The sequence below is a fragment of the Coffea eugenioides genome, chromosome 1 (genome assembly GCF_003713205.1).
Source record: "Coffea eugenioides isolate CCC68of chromosome 1, Ceug_1.0, whole genome shotgun sequence".
NCBI classification, from domain to species: domain Eukaryota; kingdom Viridiplantae; phylum Streptophyta; class Magnoliopsida; order Gentianales; family Rubiaceae; genus Coffea; species Coffea eugenioides.
In genome coordinates this window covers 45,869,205-45,892,762 of record NC_040035.1, presented here as the reverse complement: position 1 = coordinate 45,892,762, position 23,558 = coordinate 45,869,205, and the positions used below count along the sequence as shown (strand labels likewise).

The window sequence follows — 23,558 nt, the reverse complement described above, 5'->3', positions numbered from 1 at the left end:
ACAATTTGACACTAGAATTGGGCGGCCGTTTGATACCGTTCTTTTTTTTTTTTTTTTAAATGAATGGAAGGATCCAAAGTGGAAATATCAATTTACTTCAGGTCAATTTAAATGCTAATATTTGACCTGTCAAAACAAACACCCAACTACAGGGGGTTGGGTCTGGAACACAGCATAAATCCAAGTCCATCATCGAACCAACAAACCAAAAAAGTGTGGTCTCCAAAAACTAGACCATATTAAGGAAGGGAAGGATGTCAGGAACCAGAAGCAGGCGGTGCAAACTCTGAAGCCAAATCACATGACGCTGCAGTAAGGGGCGGTATCATCAGCGCGCGGCGGATAAGCGTACGGTCCATAACCATAACCACCACATCCATGGTGGCACTGGTAAGGATCCTGATGATCTGCCATTGCCCTCCTCCTTGGGCAGAAGGGTTGTTGGCCTAGATGGCAGTAACCATTCTGATCATACCATGACGGGCCCCTTCTCGTGTACCTGCCATGGCAGCCGGAATTATGGCAGTCATTGCTGAGCGCAGGATGCTTCAGCCTGGCCCATGCTACCTCCGCATGCTTCCCACTTCCTGATAATGCCATTAGAAGTATGTTTGGATCCACCTCGCCGTACACTTTTGCCAGCCCTTCTCGTGCATCAACTTCCACCGAATACACACCTGCCACCACATACATATATATATATATATATATATATATATATATAGTTAGAAAGAGATGCTGCCATGACCCATGAGGATGTTTCTATGTCATCTCATGTGGTAAAAGTGATGAATTACCATTCTTTTCGTATACTAGTCTGATCGCTATACTAGTATACTACAAAAATCTTCAATGACAAAAGTTGATCAGATTAAAATTATCAAATAGGAATACTACTTTTTTTTTAATATATATATATATATATATATATATATATATTAGCATAACTTAATTTTACGTATGATGCAACTAACTGGAGTGAAGGGATCATTACCGATGATGGAACTCAGCACCTCGACCACCTTCATCTTACATGCCTCGCAATGTACGTTTACTTTCAACACACAACTCTGCCAATACAGAAATTGAAATTTTGTTATAATTATGCGTACAAGTATATATATATGGAGGTTAGTACGTATTGATTAACACATCAAGTTTTAATTACAAAATAATTGTCGTCTGGTTACAACTTACAGCATCCGCATAAGGCTCCATTGCACCAATCTCAGGGGCACCAGCAACTACCCCAATTAGATACATACACCAACATGCAAAAACCACGAATGCGTAATTTTAGAACAATTAGTATTCACCAAATTCATCGAATTGCACTAGTGAAGAGTCGCTCACAAATTCATCGAATAAATGATGTTACAAAAAGCTTCATACTCAAAATTTCAAGTGGATCTTTTCCGGCCTCAGTTCCATCCCTAGATTTGTTCTTGATCATCAATTAAGAAATTAACAGACGCAATGATGTAGTATTTGTTTTCACTCGTTCGTCATTTGACAAACTCCATTCTAGATTGGTTGGCCTTTTGACTCTTCCAAAATTCATCCAACGTACAACAACGATTAAAATGGTTGCTTCATCGATCCCAGATTCAGTAAGGTATGGTACGTATGTTAAACAATGATTGATAGAAAAGAAAGGTTAAAAAAACAAGAACTACGTCGTCTTTATTCTATATCATGATTACCATCCCTGTCGTGACAGCATTTGCAGAGTATGGACGACATGCATGAAAGCGATGTAACAAGAAGTTTTTTCACTCTTTTAGTTCAATTGCTGTCTCATGCATCAAGCGATATTGAGAAGGACGAAAAGCAGCAGCAGATCGAGAGCGTACCTTTGTTCGAGTGTCAGGGATTTTCTGTGCGCTTAACAGCAAGAAATAAGAATCAATAATAAGGCGAATGAATAGCGAGATCGGTCGAGAGGAATTAATAAGGTGAATGTTTCACGAGAGGAGGACGGTTGGAGCTTATATATTATGAGAAACAAAATCTCTGGACAAATCTCGAAACTTAATTGCGCCCATTCTTACTTGAGTCAAGTTTCTTTAATTATCTTTCATTAGTATAAAGGAAAAAAGATTCTTAGCAACATACAAGAATTTGAAGGTCCGTATCTTCTACTCCAAATGAATATATTTTTTGTCCGCGAACTTCCCTTAGATGCAATGGTCGGTGATTATGAAAAGATTCAAGGAAATGCTAGTCCGGGAGCCAATGAGGAGGTTGTATCCATAATTGATTTTTTGCGTATCGAGATCTCCCAATTTTTTTAATAGGTACCTTCCCTAGTACGTGTGATAGTTTCTAATCAGAAAGATAATAATGCAGAGTTTTTAGTTTGAAGAATGTTAATTATCTCAGTAGAAATATACTCTCTCTCTCTCTCTCTCTCTCTCTCTCTCTCTATATATATACACACCCATACGACAGATAAACATATATACGGTGGCGAAACTATTCACACTCGAGGGTTGATAATTGCACTCCATCGAGTTATGAAAAATTATATAATAAGCTTGATTTAAAATGATATTTTCAGTTTTTTGACATCACTACAGCAAACTTGTCAATGATTGTTGTTTTTTTTTTTTTTTTTTTTTGGGGCCTGGGGGGGTGGATTGGTGTTGATGGCAAAAACTGATTTTAGGTTGATAGCTTGTCAAAATATTTCCTGGTGTTTCCCACGGGTGGACCGCCAGGTATGATGATGAAGATGAGAAGGCTGTGAAAAGTGCAGAAGAGGCCCATCAAGACATGCTGAATTGGTTGGTGAAGTACGTCAAGGCATCATGCAGCATCTGGTGGGAATTTAAATAAGAAACCAAAAACTAGCTGTATTAGCTTTAACTTATAAGCTGTGCTAGTATGAATTAAGGAACAAAGAACATTCTCAAAGTCCTAGACATGCCATGGTACGTGTGTTGAGGTATAATTATGTGTATTTGTTTCAAGACAATCTTGTAGTTGCATATGATTGAAACACAGGCTTGAACAAACTTAGTTGAAAGTGAACACCAAATAAATCCCTCCTTGGACTGGACTGTAGGTAGGAGTTCAAACTCCACCTCCAGCTAAAAAAAATTCAAAGGTGATGCTATAACATTCTCTTGGTCTAGTCAGGTCTACATACCTACTGGCTCCTACACACAAGCCTCCTTCATAGATTAAGATAGAATAGGTTATACAATTGTTATCGTTGCCGAAAAAAAAAAAAAGAACACCAAATAAAAAGGTATACAAGCGAAGTATATACAAAGAGAAATGTGCATAAAACAGGTTTTGTAGTTAGGGATGACATTAGGGCTCTCTAGGAGAGGCAAAGATCTAGCGCACGTTCCTGTTATTTGCCAATAACTCCAAATCACAAAAAAAGGAGAAAATCTGGAGTTAGCGATAGAAAGAGCCTATCTACATAATTGTGCAACCACTATCATCTCCATAGGAACCATATCCAGAAGCTCCAAAGAAACCATAACCGGGTTGTGACATTCTGGGATGAGAATAGTAGTCATCAAGGTGACTCCCATGGTAAAACATGGGACTTGCTCCGTGGAAAAATCGGGCAGAGTGGTGGGGATGATCGGCACTGTTCCACGCAGGTACCTTCTCATGAAAAATCGGTCTTCTATTGTGAAGTTTGCAGAAAGGATCCCTGCATAGTTGTGGATCAAATTTGGGCGGTACATAATCTTCAAATTCGTGGTCATCATCTCCTTCTTTCTTACGACTGCAATTCTGGCGACAGCCAGATTGCTTCTGCTCCATCCCAGTTCGTCGGAAGTTGTAGTCTTCCTTCCCGTGATAGTTTTGTCCACGGTTGAAGAAGTGGTCATCATAAGCTTGTCTCTTGTCTTTGTTGGCCCCTTCTTCGCAGGACAAAATTTCCGCACTTTTCCCCATTTTTGCAATGGAATCTAGCAGTAACTTTGGGTCTACTTTGCCTGCAACATACACCAACTTCTTTTCTGGATCCGCTGCAACCGAATAGACACCTGGATAGCATTACACAGCCGAATTTTCAGATCTCGAACACAAGCATAATTAGTTAATGTAGTCATATAAAAAAAAAACATTGAATTCGGATTGGGAAATTGGAAAACAATCTTAAAAGATACAAAACATAAAGGTATTGTAGCGAACAACGTAGAAGAACTACTATGACCATTGATGCTCCATAATGCTTTCTTGAGCGTCTCAGGGCAGTCCTTGCAGCAATTTATTTTCACTCTAAGAACAATGATCTGCGGGTTAAAATAAAAGTGCTAGTTATTATTTATTTATACTAAAGCGTCCAAAAAGAAAGAAGAAATGTAACATGCTAAAATGTGCTAAATTAAATTAAAGTGATCTGAGTACCGGATAAAGAACGTGAGTTTGATCCATCGTCAAAGACTTGAATTAACAGAAGAGACTAATTTAATTCTTGGTGATCTTCTTTGCTTCAGACAAGCGGAGAGCTATTAAAATCTGTTCCAAAAACTCTGGAGGGGAATAGGAGAGAGCGATGACAAAAAGGTTGCGACGAGTTTTTGAGGATGGAAGAAAATGCAGAGGCAGCGAATCTATAGCATTGATGGGATATATAAATGCAAAATTTACATATGCTTAACATTTTAGTTTTAAAAAAGAAAAAAGGGGAAAATCTTACAAGTTTCTCTACGGGGAAAGAACCTAAAAATGTCCAAAAAAGATCAGAAAACAGATTTTGAGGAACCAGTTAAGACATGCATGATTATTTGACCGACAAAGAATCTGCCTACCTCAATTAAGTTATTTGTCTCTATCTCCTTTGAGCCACGTAATTAGAGTATCCATGAGAGATCTTTCGATTTCGATTAGAGAAAATGGACACAAAGGCCTGTTATCCTCCCTAAATTACGCAAAGAAAGGAAATTTATTAATTTCTGGTTTAAAAAAAAAAGTTATGACAATATTAGTACGTATATTGGATTGACGAGGGAAGGAAAGAAAATCACAGTGATACCGTCAACATGGGCACCGGGAAGTCCCTTTTGAACAAGTAATTCCAATTATCATCTCAGTTCATAGAAAACTCCTCCTTTTTTTTTTTTTTTTTTTTTCGGGGGGGGGGGGGGGTGGGGTTGTGGGGGGCTTGTCTGGCAAATAACTAAAATTTTTGGATGAATTCAAGAATGCTGGGACTGGACTTGCAGGCCCCGTTCTGAGTTGTAAAAATCTTGGGACCAATCCAGAATATTCAGCGACTGGATTTATTGGCGCTTTTTTCGTTTTCAACGCGCTTATATGAAACTTTATATGTAACCGCGAGTCCATTGGGCTAAATCTCAGTTACAGATAATTTTTCTCGATTTACTTTTATTAAAATGTAAATATAAATTCTCTGCTTCATTTTTGCAGCCTAAAATTCGCTCTTTTTTTACCCCTTTTAAACAGGCACACTAGGCACATTACAACTCCATGTGATTATTTCTTTTCCCATTCTCTTGCAGCAATTCCTAGTCTTTCAAATTAAAAGTATTCTGTTTCTAAGGATTTGCGGTCATTGAACGTCTATTCTCCACCTGTACAAAATATTTATGGCTCTGCTCACAAGCCCGCCAGAAGAAACTGCTTAGCCACCAGGGTGCCCGGAGGTGAGGCGGCTTCCAAGTACAAAAGCTAGCACCGTCCAAGAAACAACTTATCAAATATAAACGATGTCAAGGCCATCTTAAAAATATCCCGTACGGTGAACTCCAAAACATTTCTGACCAACCACATTCTACAAAGTAAACAATTGAGAAGTTTGCTAATACAAATATAAGCCATAAAACTGATACGTCAAATATCTCAATCCAAGGCTCATGCACAATAATGTCATTGCTAGATCTTTAGCCACCACGAGCTTCCCTTCTAGTTGCATCATGAAGCAGTTCGATGTCAACTCCCTCTGGTGGTAACTGGACGTATCTCACCACTGACCCTCTAATGAAGCAGTTCCTCACCGAAAGCTGCAATTGAATGACCAGATGAATGGATAATTCCAACATTATGTCAAGCAAAATTTAAGAACAATCCAGATGTAAGATGAGAACGCGAGGAATATGGCCTAGGAAGGGGCATGATATCTAAACTGATCTGAACGTGTTAAAATTGAGAACTTGATTGGATAAAGGGAAAGGATTAACAGTTCCAAAAAAAAAAAACACTAAATAAGTTTAAATCAATAACAGCTATGGGTGCATCTCAAAAAAAATTCTGACACGAACACAAGTATGCCCTGTCCTGGATGCTGCCAAACCAAGAAGAAGAGTATCATAATGCTACTAAAGGTTCATCATATCCAACATGCTAAAGGCCGCCAATTGTGGACGTACCAGATGCCTTGTTGGAACCACGAGGTCCACTGCTTCCAATTCCCAATAAGAGCCACGCTTACCATTTTTTCATTCTAAATTATCTTCATAAGTCAGTGACTATAATCATCTTATAACAATATGAGATGAAATCTAAACTTTTCATTCAGGACAGACTTACTAGTCATTACATTAACACAAGGGGCAATAGCCAGCTCTGTACTTCCAGTAGGTTTAATTCCGTATTTGTCCTGACAAGAATAGATTGCCAAATACAGCCCAGTAGAAGCAATGACATAAACAATATAATGAGATGACAATAATTTGTTCAGACCCATCCACAGACTAACTTCTCATACATGGTGGCAGAGAAGAATAGTGAATCTCCTATAACAATAGAAGAACCAAATCAGACACGGGAAACAGCCACAAACACCTAGACCGTTAGTTCCAACAGTGGACTAAAAAACGTTTGAGAGTTCTGACTGAAAACTTTTAGACACAACTGATAAGGCCTCCCCAACCCACCCCCTTGTTGCAGCATTCCTTAAAACCGTGATCTTTTTTATTCTTCAATCAGAAAAGATGTGCATCTAACATTGCTATAGCACATAGTATTCGATAAACCTTCTAACTAGAACTGCAAAGTTTTGTTAGAAAATTATTCGACCTTTTCATCCATGGAACCTCTAACATTCTCAACTATATATTACTCCTTGGATTAGAGAAGCACAAAAAGGCAAAATATCATTCAGCTTCCATTATACCTTTGTCAATACACTTGAAATGAAGAACAATAGATCATGAAATTTACCTTTACCAGAAAATCAAAACCAATCACAAAAGTTAGTCAATTTTCAAAAATTATTCATAAGCTCACAGATTGATGTACAAGAAAGGACCAATAGTTATAATATATTTTGGTCTTTGAAAAACACACTACATGTTTGTAAAGTTTTTATGCATCTTGTATGAAAAATCAGGTTCCTCAGGAAAGTAACGAGTACAAGAAGCACTTGAAAAGAACAATACATTTACAAAACCCAGAGTCACAACAAGAAAACCGAAAACCTTAAAGACTACAACACACTCAAAAATTACTTGAACTATAAAGTCATTCAAGAAAACCATGGCACCACATCCTTCTCATGTTGATTCCTTGTTAAGATTCCAAAATCACATGTTAGATTCATACACTTTCGTAACACTTTTAACAAAGCAAAAGATGATCAAAGAGAGATACAAATCACGCATTGAACAGAAAATTTCTTAGCACAACATCAAAATCAAACGAGAAATTGAATAATTTTCACTCGAAATTATCAAAAGCCCTAAAACCCACAACAGAAACATAACCCTAGAAGAAAAGAGTAGAAACGCCTGTACCATGTGGGGATAGTTTTCTTGATCAACAACCCTAGTATTTTCAAGCTTGATATTGAGGTACTGATCGACCGAATGGAGGGTCCCTCGAATTGCTAAATCATTCTTTAGTTCCACAGTGACTTCTCTGCCTACCAAATCCTTGAAATAGGAGAAAAACAACTGCAAGAAAACACGAATCCACGTCACAACAATTGAAAAAGACAGTCCTTGAGGAAAGCATTAAAATTCTTATTGAAGCATCAAAAATTTGAAAACGAAATTTAAAAGAGAGATAGCCTCAAAGAACAGTATGTATTGGAAATAGAATAGTATCACCATTCTGATTCTTTTGGTTTATCTGTGCTCCGGCCGGGACGAACTCTTGAGACAGGAAGATTTGAAGCTGAACAAGGAAAGCTGAGCAGCAAAGCAACTCTCAGGAAAGGGTCTCGGGGAAGGAAAGGGGAGACTACTGGTTTAGTACTACGATTTTTCTCTAGGCAGGTTATTGTGGGGCGGGTGGGTTGGCCACCATGAGGGATTTTTAAGTCCTTGGGCCTATTGGCTATTACTCTTGGGGCATAGAACGGGGGATTTCAAAACCCCGATTTGTATTTCAAATTCAAAATTTTCTAAATTTTGTTGAATAATGTTGTATCCGTAGGCGATTTATTCTCCTCTCGGTCCTTCATTGACCCTTTTGCGTCTACCCTTCCCCTTTGTGTAGAGGTGGAGCAAGAATTGCATGAAAATTATCGTGTCAAATTTTTTTTTAAAAAAAAAAAGAGGTTTTTTGAAGATTTCTAGGGAGGTTTATGTAATTATGAGAAATTACAGTGGAGCTCAACAAAAATTAAATATAATAAAGAGTTGAATCCACTTTTTAGTCAAGGGCTAACCTCACAGGATTTGCTAATTGAAGACACCAGACAGACAACTGAGTCGATAGTATGTACCCTAATGCATTTCCACTTCTAAATATGTACGTTTGTTGGATACATACTTTGATAAATACTTTTTGTATCGGAGAATGCGTAATTTAAAAATTTTAAAATATATTTATATCTTTATTAAATTTGGGATGAAATGATTAAATTTAAAGTTTTATTTTTTTCAAATACAAAAATAATTCTAAAAGTACTAAATTTAAATTTCAGCTAAGGGCCTATTTGGAATTGCAGTATTTTATTGAAAAATATTTTCCCGATAAAGCTTTTAAAGGCTCATTTAAAATTGAGATAACTTATTGAAAAGTAGTTCATCTGATAGAACTTTTAATATAAGCACTTATTGAGTTTTCAAGTACTTTGAGTATATTGTTTGGGTACATAGTTTAGTAAGTACTTATTGTATTAGATAATGTGCTATTTTTAAAATTTGTAAGTTTATTTATCTCTTTATTTAGTTCATAATATATGATGAAATAATAAATTTAATATATATTTTTAAGCACAAAAAACTACTCTAAAAGCACCAAATTGTTTATGAAATGATGTTTACCAAATAACTCAAAAATACTTTTAGCATCGAAAAGTACTTTCTATTAAAAGTATCACAACTCGTACCGACCTAAAAGTGCTGTCAAAGGTGTTTTTTTTTTCTTTTTTTTTTAACAAAAACACCACACTCCAAAACAAGATCTCAATGGTACTTTCTCCTTCTTTTTTTTTATCTCTCATAATTTGCCAAATGACGGGTCTCTTCCCTATTCAATATCTCTCTCTCTCTCTATTTAATTGTAAGTGGAAGGATCCAGACTTCTCAATTACACGCCCTCCTTCCCGAACCACTCAACCCCTCCCTTTGGTCTCTTTTGGATTGCGACTTTTGAATTTTTATAAGAAAATATATTATAACAATTTGATTTATATGAGATAAAAAATTATTGAAAAATGTGTTCAATATAAAAATAAAAATTTTTATTCGAAAATTATAGTCCAAAATTGCAAACAAAGTGCAAATCTTGTTTAATACTAAATCAAATCCTCACGAGCCATTATTGTGATATATTTTTTTTTTCTTTTTAATAAGTAAGATGTTTTGAATTTAGAATCTCCTATTTATAATCAATCATATCTTATTACCCAACCCAACCCTCTACTTGTTAAGCTTCAAACGGGCATCAAAGTGGGAATTCCCAAAATGGTGACATTGTTGTTCACGGAATATCACTGTAATTGAGTGGGAAAAGATAGTATTAAAAGGAGAATGTTTAATTACACCCCCTAATCCCAAATCCCGGCATTACGTGTTAATGCTAAAAGACATCAACGCACTCAATTAAGCCTTGAAGGTATTAATTTAAGATAGAGGTGTGTAAATGTAACTTCTCCAAAATAAAAAGTCATTTTACTTATTCCTTTGCTGTAAAATGGTTTTCCACCGAGCAATAGAAGGACAAATGTTTTGGCTCCCGAGTCCCGACTAAGATCAAGCGGACAAAAGCTATAGAAAGGCCAACCACACGAGGTTCCTTGATTCCTAGTTCATTCATGCAACTTCTTAATAAGCTCACTTAAATTTCCAGTTTCAAAACACACCCCCTCTTGTCATCGAGAGGAAATAGTGGTTAAACAACATAACGTTGAGATTGATTATTCCGACTAGGAATACATGAACACCTACAGCCAAGCTTAAAGCGCAGCCGACTAGGAATAACTGCAGCCGTCTGCACTGTATTGCGTTGATGCCAAAGAAATACTTGTCCACGTCTAAAAGAGTCAACAGCTTGTTAAATTTATGGCCTAATATTACAGAGAACCATACATCTACAAACTCACAACGTAATGCGTTTAAAGATTCTGATATTCGAGAAAACCGACACTCCAGAATTGTAACAAGATCATGACACATACACAGGGAAGGCACTACATTTACAACTTTGTCAATCTAGAAGCTGCATTCAGAAAATTGTCTCTCTAAACCCTGCAAACTGATTTCAACTACTCTCTTTAACCTACAGAGGATGGTTGAATTGCAAGACCTACTACAATCTCTGCTTCACCCGCCGACCATTGACATCACTCCCGTCCAATATACCATCAGTCAATTGCTTGTTCACACTGACAGAATGCTCATTGATCCTAGCTACATACTCCAACAATTCTGTGAGCACGCTCGGACAACTTTCTTTTAGGTATTCAAACCCGTCTGTCTGCATAACAGCTGCAAAAGACAAACTTGAGCAGATTAGTTAAACTTGTACAGAAAAGTCTCACTATGCATATGAAACTCAACTAATACCAAATTATCAGTCTTCACTAAACCTCCATCAAGAGACACACACATTCAAGATAGTTAACCTTGAACTTTTAAATTGTTTTATCTGTCTTAAATCAAGCTTCAATTACTGAAAACAGGTTTACAAAACTGTCCTCATTTCCTATGACAAATAGCCTCCCCAGAAACAGATTTGTTAAATGGCAGTAGATGATTAGGACCTATAAATAGCTATTGAATTAATTGTTCTTGCACATGACCCCAGCTTAGTTGGCAACAGCATACAAAGAAAACTGCTCTAATGACTGATTAACACCAGATAACAACCTTTCAGACATGCCAGATACTTGAGCCAATTTCACTTATTGAGAGAGCAAACCAATCAAGCAGCATTGTTTTTTTAGAAAACTACTCATCCTCACAATCTAGTAAAAAGATGTATGCACATCGGCAGTGCCTATAATAAATTGACTCTATACCCCTTCACAACATTTCAAGTATTTGAAAATATACGAAGGCACAAAATGAGAAGTATCATAATGCTTTCCAATAAAGACAGAAATTACCCCTAAGATTTTCTGGCATGGCAACAAATTTTAGGCATACAGACTTCAGCTGGAAACAGTGATGCTGCTCTGCAAGGGCCAGCGTAGTAGCAACAGTATTTATGGCAACATCCTCGCAGAGATTAGCTTCACATATCAACCTGAGCCTATCCAAACCATATCTATCTGCAGCAGCAAGCAGATGTTGAGCCATCAAGCTTGTAGCCCCTTTTGAGTTCAAACCAGTAAGTTCTTCCATATCAGGTAAGCAATCCCAGTATATGAAATGAAGTAGAGCCTGTAAGTAAAAACAAAGGCAACAGCTCTGTTCAGTTGACTTTAACGAAGAAAATGAATAATCAGGTCCTTCAACAAGCATAATTTCAAAGGATTGACATTGTCACTATAAATTTGGAAACAGAAAATTTCAGAAAACAAAATAGATCCACATCAGCCACTAAGTTATATTCTGCACATTCCAAAGGTAAAAAAAAGTTCAACAAATTTGATAAGCACGGTTTACCCCATCATAGACAGAACACCTAAACAGTAATTGATTCATTAACGGGAAAATGGGAAGGTATTAGGCCCTTTTTTCTTAAACAGGCATACAACCAAGAAAGTCAAATATGGCACCCTTTAAATCCATGTAAAGCTGCATTATTTTTCATAAAGCACCTTCCATAGAGAATATTTCCGTGAACTAGATTTCCGGGATAGAGTAAAGATTTATTTTATATTGATTTCGATTGCCTTTGTCAATTGACAAAATAAAAACACATAAAAACAAGTCAAATTTATTTCGATAGCCTTTGTCAATTTAAAATAAAAACAAGTCAGATTTTGGCCAAGCACATACAAACAAGTTGTGTCCTAGTGTTCACACCAAATGTGCCTTTGTTGGAGACTTTGGCACGTTTTCAAACTCATAAGTATCACTATCTTGGTCTACCTACATAAACGTATTCCTGTACTACCAAGGCTGAAGATATAGCAAATATCAAGACAACGTGCAGGCATATAAGTTGTAAAACCAAAGAAAAAGAAGATAAGTAATCCATGAGTCATGACGTCTTCACCAGATACAGCACCTTCAGAATCAAGGAAATGTAGCATATTTTCTGTACTTGGAGAGAAGCAGAATATGAGCTCTTCTCTTTTATCACAATCCTATTTTCTAGTACGGAATACATACATCATTAGAAGTTCGTATTTGACAGAAAAGCATGGAAACATCAGATAAAGTTAAGCATCAAATAAGATAACTCTCCATCATCAATGGATGGCAGATTTTATGATGATTCAGACCTCTGAAAACCTGATTTGGGTAGGGATCGTGGTAGCAAAATTCAAGAGAAAATATTGCTCCAGAGATTTTCTTATTAGCATTGTATAAATAGAACAACCAAATTATCACCATACATTTACCAAACAAAATAAACTTTGGCAAATTGTACAAATTACAACAGGATAATGATAGGCGGGCTATCATAAGCCTGTTCTTTCACAAATCTAAGTTCTGGTTCAAAGAGAGAAGACATTGCATTGGGAATCAAACACAAAAGGAGGCCTCTTTCTTTAAAAGAAGGTACAATATATTTAAAGTACCATGTAGACAAATAGAAAAAAAATCTTGGTGACAAATGATTTCCTGTCAAAAGAATAAGTTAAAATACAATGAAGAATTATAGGCACTAGACCTTAAAAACAGGAGCTTCCATGTCTTCAACTCGAATGCATTGTGTGTCATGATCTTTCATTGGGCCAAATAGTTGAGCTCTAAATACAGGTGAGCGCGCAGCAAGAACCAACTTGTGAGCAGAAAATTTTTCTCCATTGACTTCAAAATTTACATCAGTTCCCTTTCCACATTCCAGTAGCTGCCCAAAATGTTGACCAATGTCCGAAGGTGGAAGCGGTATAGAGTAGATTTTGGGTCCCTCAGTTTGGGATCTAACTACACCAACACAACAATGAACCTGAAGACAATCATTCTTCAGATAGTCTGATGTTTCTAGTGCAGTTCTCTTAAAAAACCGCTTATAGCCCCTACAATAAAAAAACCATTAAATGATTAAACCAAAAGCAATTTACCAGTCATACCCAAGAAAAAAAGAGAGATAAACAAACAGAATAAAAGCTATGGAGGAGGATTCTAGAACCAAATTGATTAACTTTAAAAACGAAACCATGAGAGTTCTATCCCATGCAGCCAACAGACTCCAACTCTTAAAACATCAGAATCATTCATCACTAGCCCCATCATAAGACAAGACGTGCCACAGTTCTTTGAAAGTAGAATCATGACAAAGCAAGCATGATATCTCTTCCCCATGCAATGACAGTTAAACAACTACTAACATACTTCTGTTTATATAATATTGGAATCAAGAACAAGGCACTTCATCATGTGTGAGCTGATAATGAAGATCATATATAGCTCAGACTAAAACCCAAGCAGAACCATTGATATGAGTTGGAACCACAGACAAACTAACACAATCATACACCCATCCAAGTATCAATTTGTCCTATTCCCGCAGTCCTAAAATTTGTGTAATTACCAAAAATGATCACACATTAGTTTCATCATCTAGTCGCATTATACTGCCTCAAATTCAATGGCAAAGCGGTCCCATGAATGTCAAACTTTCGACGGCTACTCTTCAGCATGTCTATCAGATAAGCGTTTCATGGAGAGCTAGGATGTGTTTCAAATGGAACTAGAAAGGATGATGAATCTACCAATACACGATCCAAGTGGAGACAGAGTAGTGCTTATGCTTTGGAAAACAAATTGCCATGGCACAATGTTATTGTGATCGTGCTGTACAACAGCATTAGATTGACAGTGAGCTAAAGAAATCCAAAACCTACTACTGCAATAACAGTCTGAGTGGAAATTAGTAGCAAGCAGTTGCCCAAAGAGCCAAAGGAGGTTTAAACAAAAAAAACAAAGGAAAGCACGTATTTTGTTCTTCAAAATCACAGAGTCAACCTATCATGTTAATGCCAAATGTTTACAAATAAATAAAAAGAAGAAACCAAACCCTCTGAAATGGACTTGGGAAACATTTTTTGGGTCAGTACTAATACACAGACCTTACGCATTTAAAAGCTATTACGTAAATGTCTGTCATTTCCCGGTAGAGTTAATAATGTCAGGCCTCAGACTCCTCCCACGAAATACAAAATCATCACATTTACTACTTTCAAGTTGGGGAAGAATATTCAATCAAACACAGTCAGATCAAAAAAAATTGATCAAATCATCAGCTACAGTTAGTTTGAGGTGACCACCACCTTTTCCCTTAACAAATTAATTTTGGGATAAAGGGTGAGAGAAGCCATGAAATCCCAGCAATTAGATGCAACCAAAAACACAGGCTCTGTCCAATTAACAAGCAAACGCACAACATTCCATGAGAATAAATGAGTATGAATACAAGAGGCACTTAATTAAAAATAACCAAAACTAACCACATGCTTCCGCGGTATTTTAACGTGTAAGGCCCACTCTCTAAAGCCCTTCCGAAATGGCTATGAATCTTATGCCTCCCTCTCCCGCTCTGATCCATAAGCGTCAGTTCAAACAGCGCTCTAACGTCCGTTCCCTCGCTGGCTAGCGCAATAAACAAGGAAACATACGTCGCATTGTCCTCCACGCTTTTCCCATCAGGATAGAAATAGATCGCCCACGCATAGCCTCCCACCATGAAAATATCAGACGCTACGTACTTGCCAATCCCAATTCCCTTGGACAAGGAATACCCCGTGATCTTAAAATCGTGCGTTCCATTCACAGTCTCCGTGATCGACGTCGACGTCGTCACCGGCGGCGGCGATGTTGACGCCGTTGTGGAAGACGACGGGTTGGAGGTTTCTCCATTGTAAACCCTTCCCATCCCCACCATGCGCGCAAATTACTCGTAGAATTAGCAGGCAATATAAAATTCGGGTGGAATTTGGAAGAATTGAAATTAGATCTAGGGTTTTGAAGGGCAATCAGGATGAAATGAGGAGTGAGAATTACTGATTGAGGTTTTAATCTGCAAAATTGGGTGAGGAAATCTAGGATATGTTACGTTGACTAAAAATCTGCAATTTCAATTGAAGGGGAAGGAAGGAATTAGAGAGAGACTCGGCTCAGTTTGGAAGGCGAAATGCACTTTCTCGGCTCTCTCGCTGGGAGGACGGAGAGGGACGGAGAGAGAGAGAGAGAGAGGCAGTAAAAAACAAAGAGAAAGGGGAAATGGGAGAAGGAGAATAAGAACCGTTGATAAGCTGGTAAGTGGGAGAATCTATACATATATTGAATTATTGATAGATGAAGCTGTCGGGAAATTATTGACTTATCAACTCGACGAGTGAGATCAGGTACAGGCAGGTGTATGATAGAACGTATTACGGCCTCAATCCTGGTGACTGCTGGGATGCCGGTGATTGGTCGCTCTCTGCCCCCGACATGCTTTTCTACCTCCCTCTAGTCAAAAGCAAAACGAAACTTACGAGTTTCCCGTTGAAAGCGTGCATCATCATCTCACGACTCTGGTGGGAAGTTAATCTCGCGGGAGAGATGACCGAATGCGTCCATCACTCCATCTCCGTAGACGAAGCCAGTAGCAGTGATCGCCGCCTGCCTGATCATCAATGTTAACTTTATGTCCTTTAAAAGCTCAATTTAGTAAAATGTGGTTTTAATCTAAAATTTTAATATTTGTTTAGCTGGAAATTATCATACGACCCATACATGAATATTTTTTATATAAAAAATGATTAGATCCCACTCTTTTAGTGACAAAATTGAATGTAGACCAGATAAGATTCCACTTTTTTTGAAAAAAAAAAAAGAATATGATTTGGGTTAAAACTTCTTTTAGAGGTAAAAATAAATATGAATTAATTTTTTTGTTTAAATACAAATGGAATCTAACTTTTTTGCCGCTAAACAAATGATTATGTGTTTGTCATGTGATAGAGGCGCTGTTTAGCACTTGAGTTTTTTGTCAAGTTTGTTTATTACAAGTTTTTTAAAAACTTTAATTACAGTAATCTCAAAAAATTTCTTAAAATTTTTAAACTATACATTTCAAAATATTCAAAAAATTTACATACTTTAAAAATTTTTTTAAAAACTTCTACAGTAAGTTACAGTAAAATTTTAGACAAACACCCAAAAAACTCATTGCCAAACGGGACCGGATTTATGGTAAAAAGTACTAAAAAATTTAGGTTGAAATCAAAATTTACCAACATGATTTTGTGATGGATATAAAGTTATCATTATTTTCAAAATGAATGATCAAAAAATTCATTTGGCAAAGTTAAAATGACGTTTTGAATGATTTTTCCAATTGTATGTGAAATATTTCGCCATAAACATTTTTTTTACAGAAGCATATATTCTACCAATATTGATTATTCTATCTAATACATATATGTTATTTTGTGATTAATAGACATGATATTCTTGTTATAACAGTCATTTATCTTCTTAAATTTATAATTTGGATGAATCTTAATTGTCCAAATTTTATCACATTTACATCTACATCGTTGTTATCTAAGCGCTTTAGATTTTGCAAAATTCAATTATTGAAAGTGAGGCAGAAGCTAGTCAAAATCAACAAAAGTTATCATTTCATACGATAAATATGCATTTATATTACATAGTGGTGCTTCAATTTTATACTAGTGTTAAAGGCGCACTCATGTGTGTGCAATTTTAGAATAAATTAATATTTATAAAAATTTTTAACGAATTGATAGTTATTCAGGTAATTATGCCAATTAGTAGTTATTTTGGTAATTAAGGATTAATGGATAAAGTTAATGCCAAATTAACTCCACACATGCTTTATTATTTTATAGACACTGTACGATAACTCAAAACTAATTTTTGCCCTGTTTGGCACTTGAATGTTTTGCCAAGTTTGTCTACTACAAGTTTTTTAAAAACTTTAGCTAGTAACCTCAAAAAACATTTCAAAAATTTTAAACTATACACTTAAAAATATTCAAAAAGTTATACACTTCAAAAATTTGTTTTAAAAACTCTACAGTAAGTTACAGTAAAGTTTTAGACAAACGCCCAAAAAATCACTTGCCAAACGGGACCTTTGATTTAGTTTATACTTATCAAAATCAAACAAGGAATATCAATGACCTATGTGATATAACTAATTTATTAAATTGGAAATGCTGTCCAAAAGGTAACCTATAATAATCACATTAAGTGTCAAGCTTTTGCGTGAGAAGCCAAATGCAAGTGCATTAGTAAAAATCCATGATAAAATAATAAAGAACAGAGTGTTTAGTTTCTACTTTATGGCCAAAACTTGAGTAAACATGATTTTCATCCCCTTGCATTGATTTTGTTTGAAAGGCCCTTCTTATTGACACGGCCTAGCCCGGTCAGTACTGAGCCGAGCCTTTTTTTGTTCCAACAAATTTATAGATAAATAATGATGATTTATCTAATTTGAAAATCAAAATATATTATTAAAATATATTATTAATTATTATGGAAAATTAAATAAAAAATATTCAAGCAAGAACAAGGAAGGACTATTGCAAAACTAAAAAAAAGCGGTCAACACTCTAATTGTGATGATTTTTTGATGATCCTATCTTGATTATGTCTAATAGTCTAGATTGTGCTGCACCACTAGACGAGAAAACTTGTCACAATTTGAGTTATTGTATTTTTGAACATAGGTCTACCAAGTGTGAGCCCTATTTTCTACTTGCATTTGTCTTAAACGTAACTGCCCCCAGGCAGCTCAGTTGGTCACGCTTTCCTCTTTAGGGGCGTTGTCCGGCCTTGGGCAACCAAGGTTCGAGTCTGCCTGGAGTTACCGTGTCCGGAGTGGAGTGGGGCCTCCTCTCCCGGATCGCAGGGGATTAGTCGGGCCTCGTAAGGATTGATCGGAACACCTCTGTGTCGACAAAAAAAAAAAAAAAAAATTTGTCTTAAACGTAACTGGACCCCCAAAGAAAAGTCATCGAGCGGTAATCGTTAATCCAACAAAGGGGGGAAAAAAAACCAAATCGGATCCTTTTTTTTTTTTGTCTGGACTCAGAATCCAACCTGGCAACAGTTTCCGCTGCCCCCACATGAGCCATTTTGGGTCACAGGTTGACGTTCTCCTGTCCATGATATGACTTCACTTCATCTGAGGGTTATTGCTTATTATTTCCTAAAGAAAACATTGCGGACGTTATTATTTCCTATCCGAGGGTTCAAAATTGAAATAAAATCCACAGGAATTTGAGGTGCGAGGGAGGATGAGTCCAAGATAGGATTGTTCAGAGTCTTCAGACCCCAGGGAGGGACAGAGCAATCCAAAGCAAAAAGGCAGAGACTTTGATATCAGAAGCTATTGGAAAGAGAAGAAGAAGGGTTCCCGAATACTGTGGGTGTTTCTGAGGAATGGCAGAGCTTTGCTTGGTGGCTTCACATGGCTCCCATCCCGGGCTATTTGTCCATCCAACTGAACAAGGAGGCTTAGGCAGGGTCTTTAAGGTAAGCCTATCATCCTCTACTCAAAATTTTCCCCCTTCTTGCTTTATTCTTGAAATTTTGATTATACATATATACTATGTGTAATTCCAGATGGCTAAAAAGATGGGAATTGGGAATACAGATTGATATCTGGTGGTTGAGTGTGTTGTGTTTAACGCTAAAGGGTGGTTCCTTTTGGATGTTGTTTGTTGGGTTGAAGCCCGTTTTCCTGTTTGCCGGTGAATCTGCAGGCATCCAATTTTGGCCAGTGGGTGGCTTGCAATTTATGTTTAAAATCATATTCATTCCTACTCTTATTTGGCCTATTATGATTTTGCTGGTTTTTCTCATAATGTTCTTTTACTATTATTGAATACCTATGGGTTTTTGGAGAACTGCTGATTTGCAATTTATGTTTAAAGTCTGCTTTATTTCAGCTCAAATTCAACTCACTGAGCTCCCTTCCCAGTGCTGGACTTGATTACTAGTTTCAACATGTTCAACATTTTTGGTTTATTGTAGGTTGCTACGCTGTTAGTTGTCAAGTGGATAAGAGGTGCTTATCACTTACAAATTTCCTCCCTGTATTGTTTTTATACCACTATTGCCACCCATAAACATCTGTGAGCCCGGATTGAAATTTGTATAGATCTAAATCTTGCAGATTAACAGTATCTGTATTTGATGACAATCAGATTATGTTGTAGTGACTATTGATGCAAAAGCGGATTATTGATTTGGTCTGCTGATTTCTTCACAGGGTTATCAACCTTTCCTGACAAACACTGGATCCTATCAGGGTTCTTTGCAGCCATGGTATTACAAACCAAGGCTGCATTGGACAGAGGATCAATCAAAACCATCGACTGGCATGTTGGACAGTAATGAATTCTTCAGGGCTGACTCAACTCCTCGAAGACCTCTACTCATTGATGTTCAAGGTATACTATTCACTATCGCATTATCTTCTTCAGCCTTGCTTAACCTGTCGTATGTGTCTCTATTGAACATTATAAACAGCAGTGCTATTCCTCTAAGTACATGCGGGACGGACTCATGCACTGTACCGTACTAAATTCCCTGGCAAAAACCGGTGCCTTTTAATGCATGATATTATCTTTGTAATTCAGCCAATAGTTTGATTAAACATGTTACTCCCATATCATGCACTTGATTAGATTTGGCAGCCTTTGCAGTTGCGTGGTGCTTAATTAGATCTGTATCATTGTGTTGTTTGACAACAGACCTTCCTGCCAACTCTCTATTCTTCAGCTCGGGGATTGTCAATCAATGCATCATACGTGAGAGGGTCCTGAGATACCTCATGTCTGGACTAAATGAAGAAGAAAGAGGTGGTGTAGATTTAGCTTTATTCTATGATTTGGTGGGACCTCAAGCACCAACCCTGCATATGCCTCAAGAACCCGTCTTACCTTTTTATGGGCGGACCTTTCTTGATTCCGAGGCTCAGCCTTCTCTAGTCTCACTAAGTAGTGAAACTTTGTCTGAGAAACCTCTCTTTGCGGGGGATGTGGGCCATGTTTCAGAAATTACTTATGACCCGTATCATCCTGATGACCGACTTTCAATTGCCAGCTCTGGGACTGAGATGGAGGATATACTTACTGCTCTTTCTAAGTTGTACTTGTCAAAGAACTCGATTAAGTTGAAGAAGCAACAAATGGTGGTCCCTTACTTTGATAGGTACCAATAGCTGCTTTTACTTCGTAACTAAGTTTTTCTATAGGACATTAGTGTTCTGATATTCTGCAAACTTTATTATCATTCTAGAGACATGTTGACAATTTAGTGAGTTTTTTCCTTTTCCCCCCTTAATCTACTTTATTGCATCTTCCTACTGGAGTTTTACAAATCGCCCATATTCTTGCTTGTAATTTATGATCTGTGCTGCAATCAACTTATGAAACAGGCGGACCAGAAAAGCACCAGGGAATGATATTACTGGATCACCTCCAAAGTTTGGAACTGTGAAGAGGTAGTTTTATGCGTTAGCCATTCAAAGTTGTGCACTTTGCTTTCACTTTTTTATTTTCTGGTTTTTGTGTTAATTTGTGTTAACGATATGAAACTAAATGTGTTAATTAAGGCCAAAGTTTGTGAAATGGAAATGACAAATTAGTTCTGATGTGAGAGAAACTTCAGTAACCACCAAATTCAAGAGAATACATCTCATATATAATCAAAAAAACCTATTACAGACTGCAAAAATTTATCAATAGTACCTTTTTATGTACATTCTAAGTCTTCAGTTCAACAGTATTACTTGTGCAATCAGAATAAATTACAAGTAGTTTCACATGTTGACATACAGCTTGCAATCGATGCTTTGTCCTGAATGCGTGTCATAATGCATTGGTCATTAAGCCTTTACTAGTAGTTAACTGTTCCAGTGCTTCAGGTTTTTACACTAAAGAATCTATAAGTTAAGTAAACAGAAGGTCTGGATGGTTTGTTCATTTTTGAGATGACCCTTCCATTTCAGACTATTTCCTGTTAGTCCAGAATTTCAATCAAGACAAATCCCAGTAAGAGCATACTCCAATAGCTTCACTAAAAATCTGAGATTCTTGAAAGTTTGACCACTATGAATTGTAGTAAATATCTATTTTCGTGATGTCATGCACTTCATTTTCTGCTCACATGCAATGTGCATCATTTCATGAAACATATGATTATGCATATATGTGAAACTACACTAAACGTAAATGTAAATACTTGCATTTGGGCTGCCTGTAGGTCTTCTAGGAAGTAAAAACATGCCGAAGAAGGTGTGTTTATTTCTAGTTGAAAATCGTAACTTCACTATATCATTCTTAAGAGGTAGTGTTGATTTTATTAGCCTAAATGAGCGTGGGCCTGATCCTGCGCAATTATATTTTGGTTTCTCTCTCTGACATCTTATTGTTTCATAGTTCTGAGAAAGTTAAGTATAAGGCGACTTCGAATAAAAAGAGCAATATGAAAGCTGTAAAAGAGCGGGAACTTTACAGAAAGAACTTGTTCCATGCATGCGAAAGCCTTCTCTCGTTGACCGTTGACAAGAAGCTACATGGGAGAACTGCAATCCTTTCACTTAAAAAATCAGGTCCCGAACTGCCAAAGGCTCTCACACAGTTTTCTGCTAGCATTGCTGGAACTGGTCTTGCTGTTCTCTTTTCAGTTGTCTGCAAAGTAGCCTGTGCTAGGGTACCCTTCTGTGCATCCAAACTCCTGAACACCGGGTTGGGTATTGGACTTGTTTGGCTTTCTTGGGCGGTAAATAGATTGGGAGACACTGTTATTTCGATCAAGAATTCAAACAAGTTGGATGTGAGAGAGGAGGAGATTATGAATAAGTTGGACAAAAGCTTAAAAGACATATACTTCCGAGCTGCTGCTATAATGACCGTGGCTGTTCTTAGGCTCGTATGAGTTCGATTTGGAAGTTCTTAGAAGTCCAGTCTGTCCAGTTTGTCGAAGGAATTAGCAGGGACCAACTTCGTTGCTCTTTACCTGAAACAATGTAAATCCGCATCTAATCATTCAACTAAATTTTGCAGTTTGCTCGGCATGTGTAACACTAGGGAAAAGGACATTGCATCATGTATATGGAACTTTTTGGGCTCGTCGTCTATTCTGGCTTTCAAGATTTTGGATGCGTAGTTGCTTCTTATTTTGACAGTTGTAATAGTATATCTTATCTCGCAAGGGAATGGATAATTGAATACTCGTTTGAAGATTGGAAGACTATGTCCCTTTTTTGAAGAAAAAAATTTAACTGAAAGGTTGTAATATCTGTTTCACTATTTACAATCTATGGCCAACTTTTCTTTTAGAACATATAAGTTAAAGGGATAAAGTAATAATGCTATAAAGTAAAAAGGTATTGTTATCTAAAATTTGTTAATATGCTGAATTGAATTACCTACGAGAATAAAATGACTAAAAGATAACAGTAGAGTAAATTGACAGTAGCGATATGATTTTAAAAAATTAGGTGATAATAACCCTATTATAAATGCTGAAGATTTTGTACACACCGAAGTCCTCAAGTAAAAAATCATTGTGCTACTTCATTAGAGTCCAAAATCATTATGCTACTTCATTGGCGTCCGGTCACTAGCAATACTCGACTGCCACGCTACTTCTTGGCCAAAAATGGATTAGAAATTAGGAGCCTACTGCTGTACCGTTTGGTCCTTGTTGGTTGACACAGGGGCCTCTATATGCGGTTTGGTGACTTGGTCCCTCGTTGACATAGAGGCCTTTTAGGATAATTGAATACTTAAACTTAATAAATTTGAACTTTAATATATTTAATAGCATTCAATATCAAAAAATTGAACATCTAAATTAATTAAACAGCACTAAATTTCCTCTACAAAATTTACTCCCAAAAATAAGTAATAACCTAAATGTTTTGGTACTTAATAATTTAATAACTTAATAAATTAGAAATTCAGTTTTCACCCTTCATAGGATAGTTTGTAGAACATCCACGCATTTAACTTTTCAATCGACACATGCCATCATCGCACGCAGTACACGACGGCATTAACAATCTTCCCGCTTGCTCAAGTCAATGCT

General features: G+C 36.8%; 4 protein-coding genes across 4 annotated transcripts; 1 reads left to right on the top strand and 3 right to left on the bottom strand.

The window, feature by feature from the left end:
• Nucleotides 1-3,267: 3,267 nt before the first annotated feature.
• LOC113771245 lies at nucleotides 3,268-4,438 on the bottom strand. The gene is made up of 3 exons (XM_027316065.1): nucleotides 4,378-4,438; nucleotides 4,184-4,262; nucleotides 3,268-4,013 (listed from the first exon to the last, which is right to left on the bottom strand). Exons 1-3 carry the CDS (start codon nucleotides 4,402-4,404, stop codon nucleotides 3,430-3,432), a joined length of 690 nt encoding a protein of 229 aa, XP_027171866.1. The 5' UTR covers nucleotides 4,405-4,438; the 3' UTR covers nucleotides 3,268-3,429.
• Nucleotides 4,439-5,670: 1,232 nt separating this feature from the next.
• LOC113779254 (sm-like protein LSM2) lies at nucleotides 5,671-8,252 on the bottom strand. Its single transcript, XM_027324797.1, has 3 exons — nucleotides 8,040-8,252; nucleotides 7,725-7,883; nucleotides 5,671-5,993 (listed from the first exon to the last, which is right to left on the bottom strand). Exons 1-3 carry the CDS (start codon nucleotides 8,040-8,042, stop codon nucleotides 5,874-5,876), a joined length of 282 nt encoding a protein of 93 aa, XP_027180598.1. The 5' UTR covers nucleotides 8,043-8,252; the 3' UTR covers nucleotides 5,671-5,873.
• Nucleotides 8,253-10,352: 2,100 nt separating this feature from the next.
• On the bottom strand, nucleotides 10,353-15,741 carry LOC113779248 (BTB/POZ and MATH domain-containing protein 1-like). Its single transcript, XM_027324786.1, has 4 exons — nucleotides 14,948-15,741; nucleotides 13,168-13,516; nucleotides 11,489-11,765; nucleotides 10,353-10,868 (listed from the first exon to the last, which is right to left on the bottom strand). The coding sequence occupies exons 1-4, from the start codon at nucleotides 15,379-15,381 to the stop codon at nucleotides 10,690-10,692; spliced, it is 1,239 nt and encodes a 412-aa protein (XP_027180587.1). The 5' UTR covers nucleotides 15,382-15,741; the 3' UTR covers nucleotides 10,353-10,689.
• Nucleotides 15,742-18,676: 2,935 nt separating this feature from the next.
• On the top strand, nucleotides 18,677-22,716 carry LOC113772921. The gene is made up of 5 exons (XM_027317453.1): nucleotides 18,677-18,992; nucleotides 19,732-19,912; nucleotides 20,216-20,675; nucleotides 20,902-20,967; nucleotides 21,905-22,716. Exons 1-5 carry the CDS (start codon nucleotides 18,900-18,902, stop codon nucleotides 22,401-22,403), a joined length of 1,299 nt encoding a protein of 432 aa, XP_027173254.1. The 5' UTR covers nucleotides 18,677-18,899; the 3' UTR covers nucleotides 22,404-22,716.
• The last annotated feature ends 842 nt before the right edge of the window (nucleotides 22,717-23,558 follow it).

Bases quoted from the DNA above. Each gene is read 5' to 3' on its own strand.
- LOC113771245 (XM_027316065.1), bottom strand. From the start codon at position 4,404: ATGGATCAAACTCACGTTCTTTATCCG. The intron at 4,263-4,377 runs GTACTCAGATCA...TTTAACCCGCAG, and splicing joins AAACTCACGTTCTTTATCCG to ATCATTGTTCTTAGAGTGAA. The intron at 4,014-4,183 runs GTCATAGTAGTT...AATGCTATCCAG, and splicing joins AGCATTATGGAGCATCAATG to GTGTCTATTCGGTTGCAGCG.
- LOC113772921 (XM_027317453.1), top strand. From the start codon at position 18,900: ATGGCAGAGCTTTGCTTGGTGGCTTCACATGGCTCCCATCCCGGGCTA. The intron at 18,993-19,731 runs GTAAGCCTATCA...ATTTCTTCACAG, and splicing joins GCTTAGGCAGGGTCTTTAAG to GGTTATCAACCTTTCCTGAC. The intron at 20,968-21,904 runs GTAGTTTTATGC...ATTGTTTCATAG, and splicing joins AAGTTTGGAACTGTGAAGAG to TTCTGAGAAAGTTAAGTATA.
- LOC113779254 (XM_027324797.1), bottom strand. The intron at 5,994-7,724 runs GTACAGGCGTTT...ATTCAATTGCAG, and splicing joins AAGAAAACTATCCCCACATG to CTTTCGGTGAGGAACTGCTT.
- LOC113779248 (XM_027324786.1), bottom strand. From the start codon at position 15,381: ATGGTGGGGATGGGAAGGGTTTACAATGGAGAAACCTCCAACCCGTCG. The intron at 13,517-14,947 runs GTTAGTTTTGGT...TTTTTATTGTAG, and splicing joins AAATACCGCGGAAGCATGTG to GGGCTATAAGCGGTTTTTTA. The intron at 11,766-13,167 runs GTCTAGTGCCTA...TTTTACTTACAG, and splicing joins TGGAAGCTCCTGTTTTTAAG to GCTCTACTTCATTTCATATA.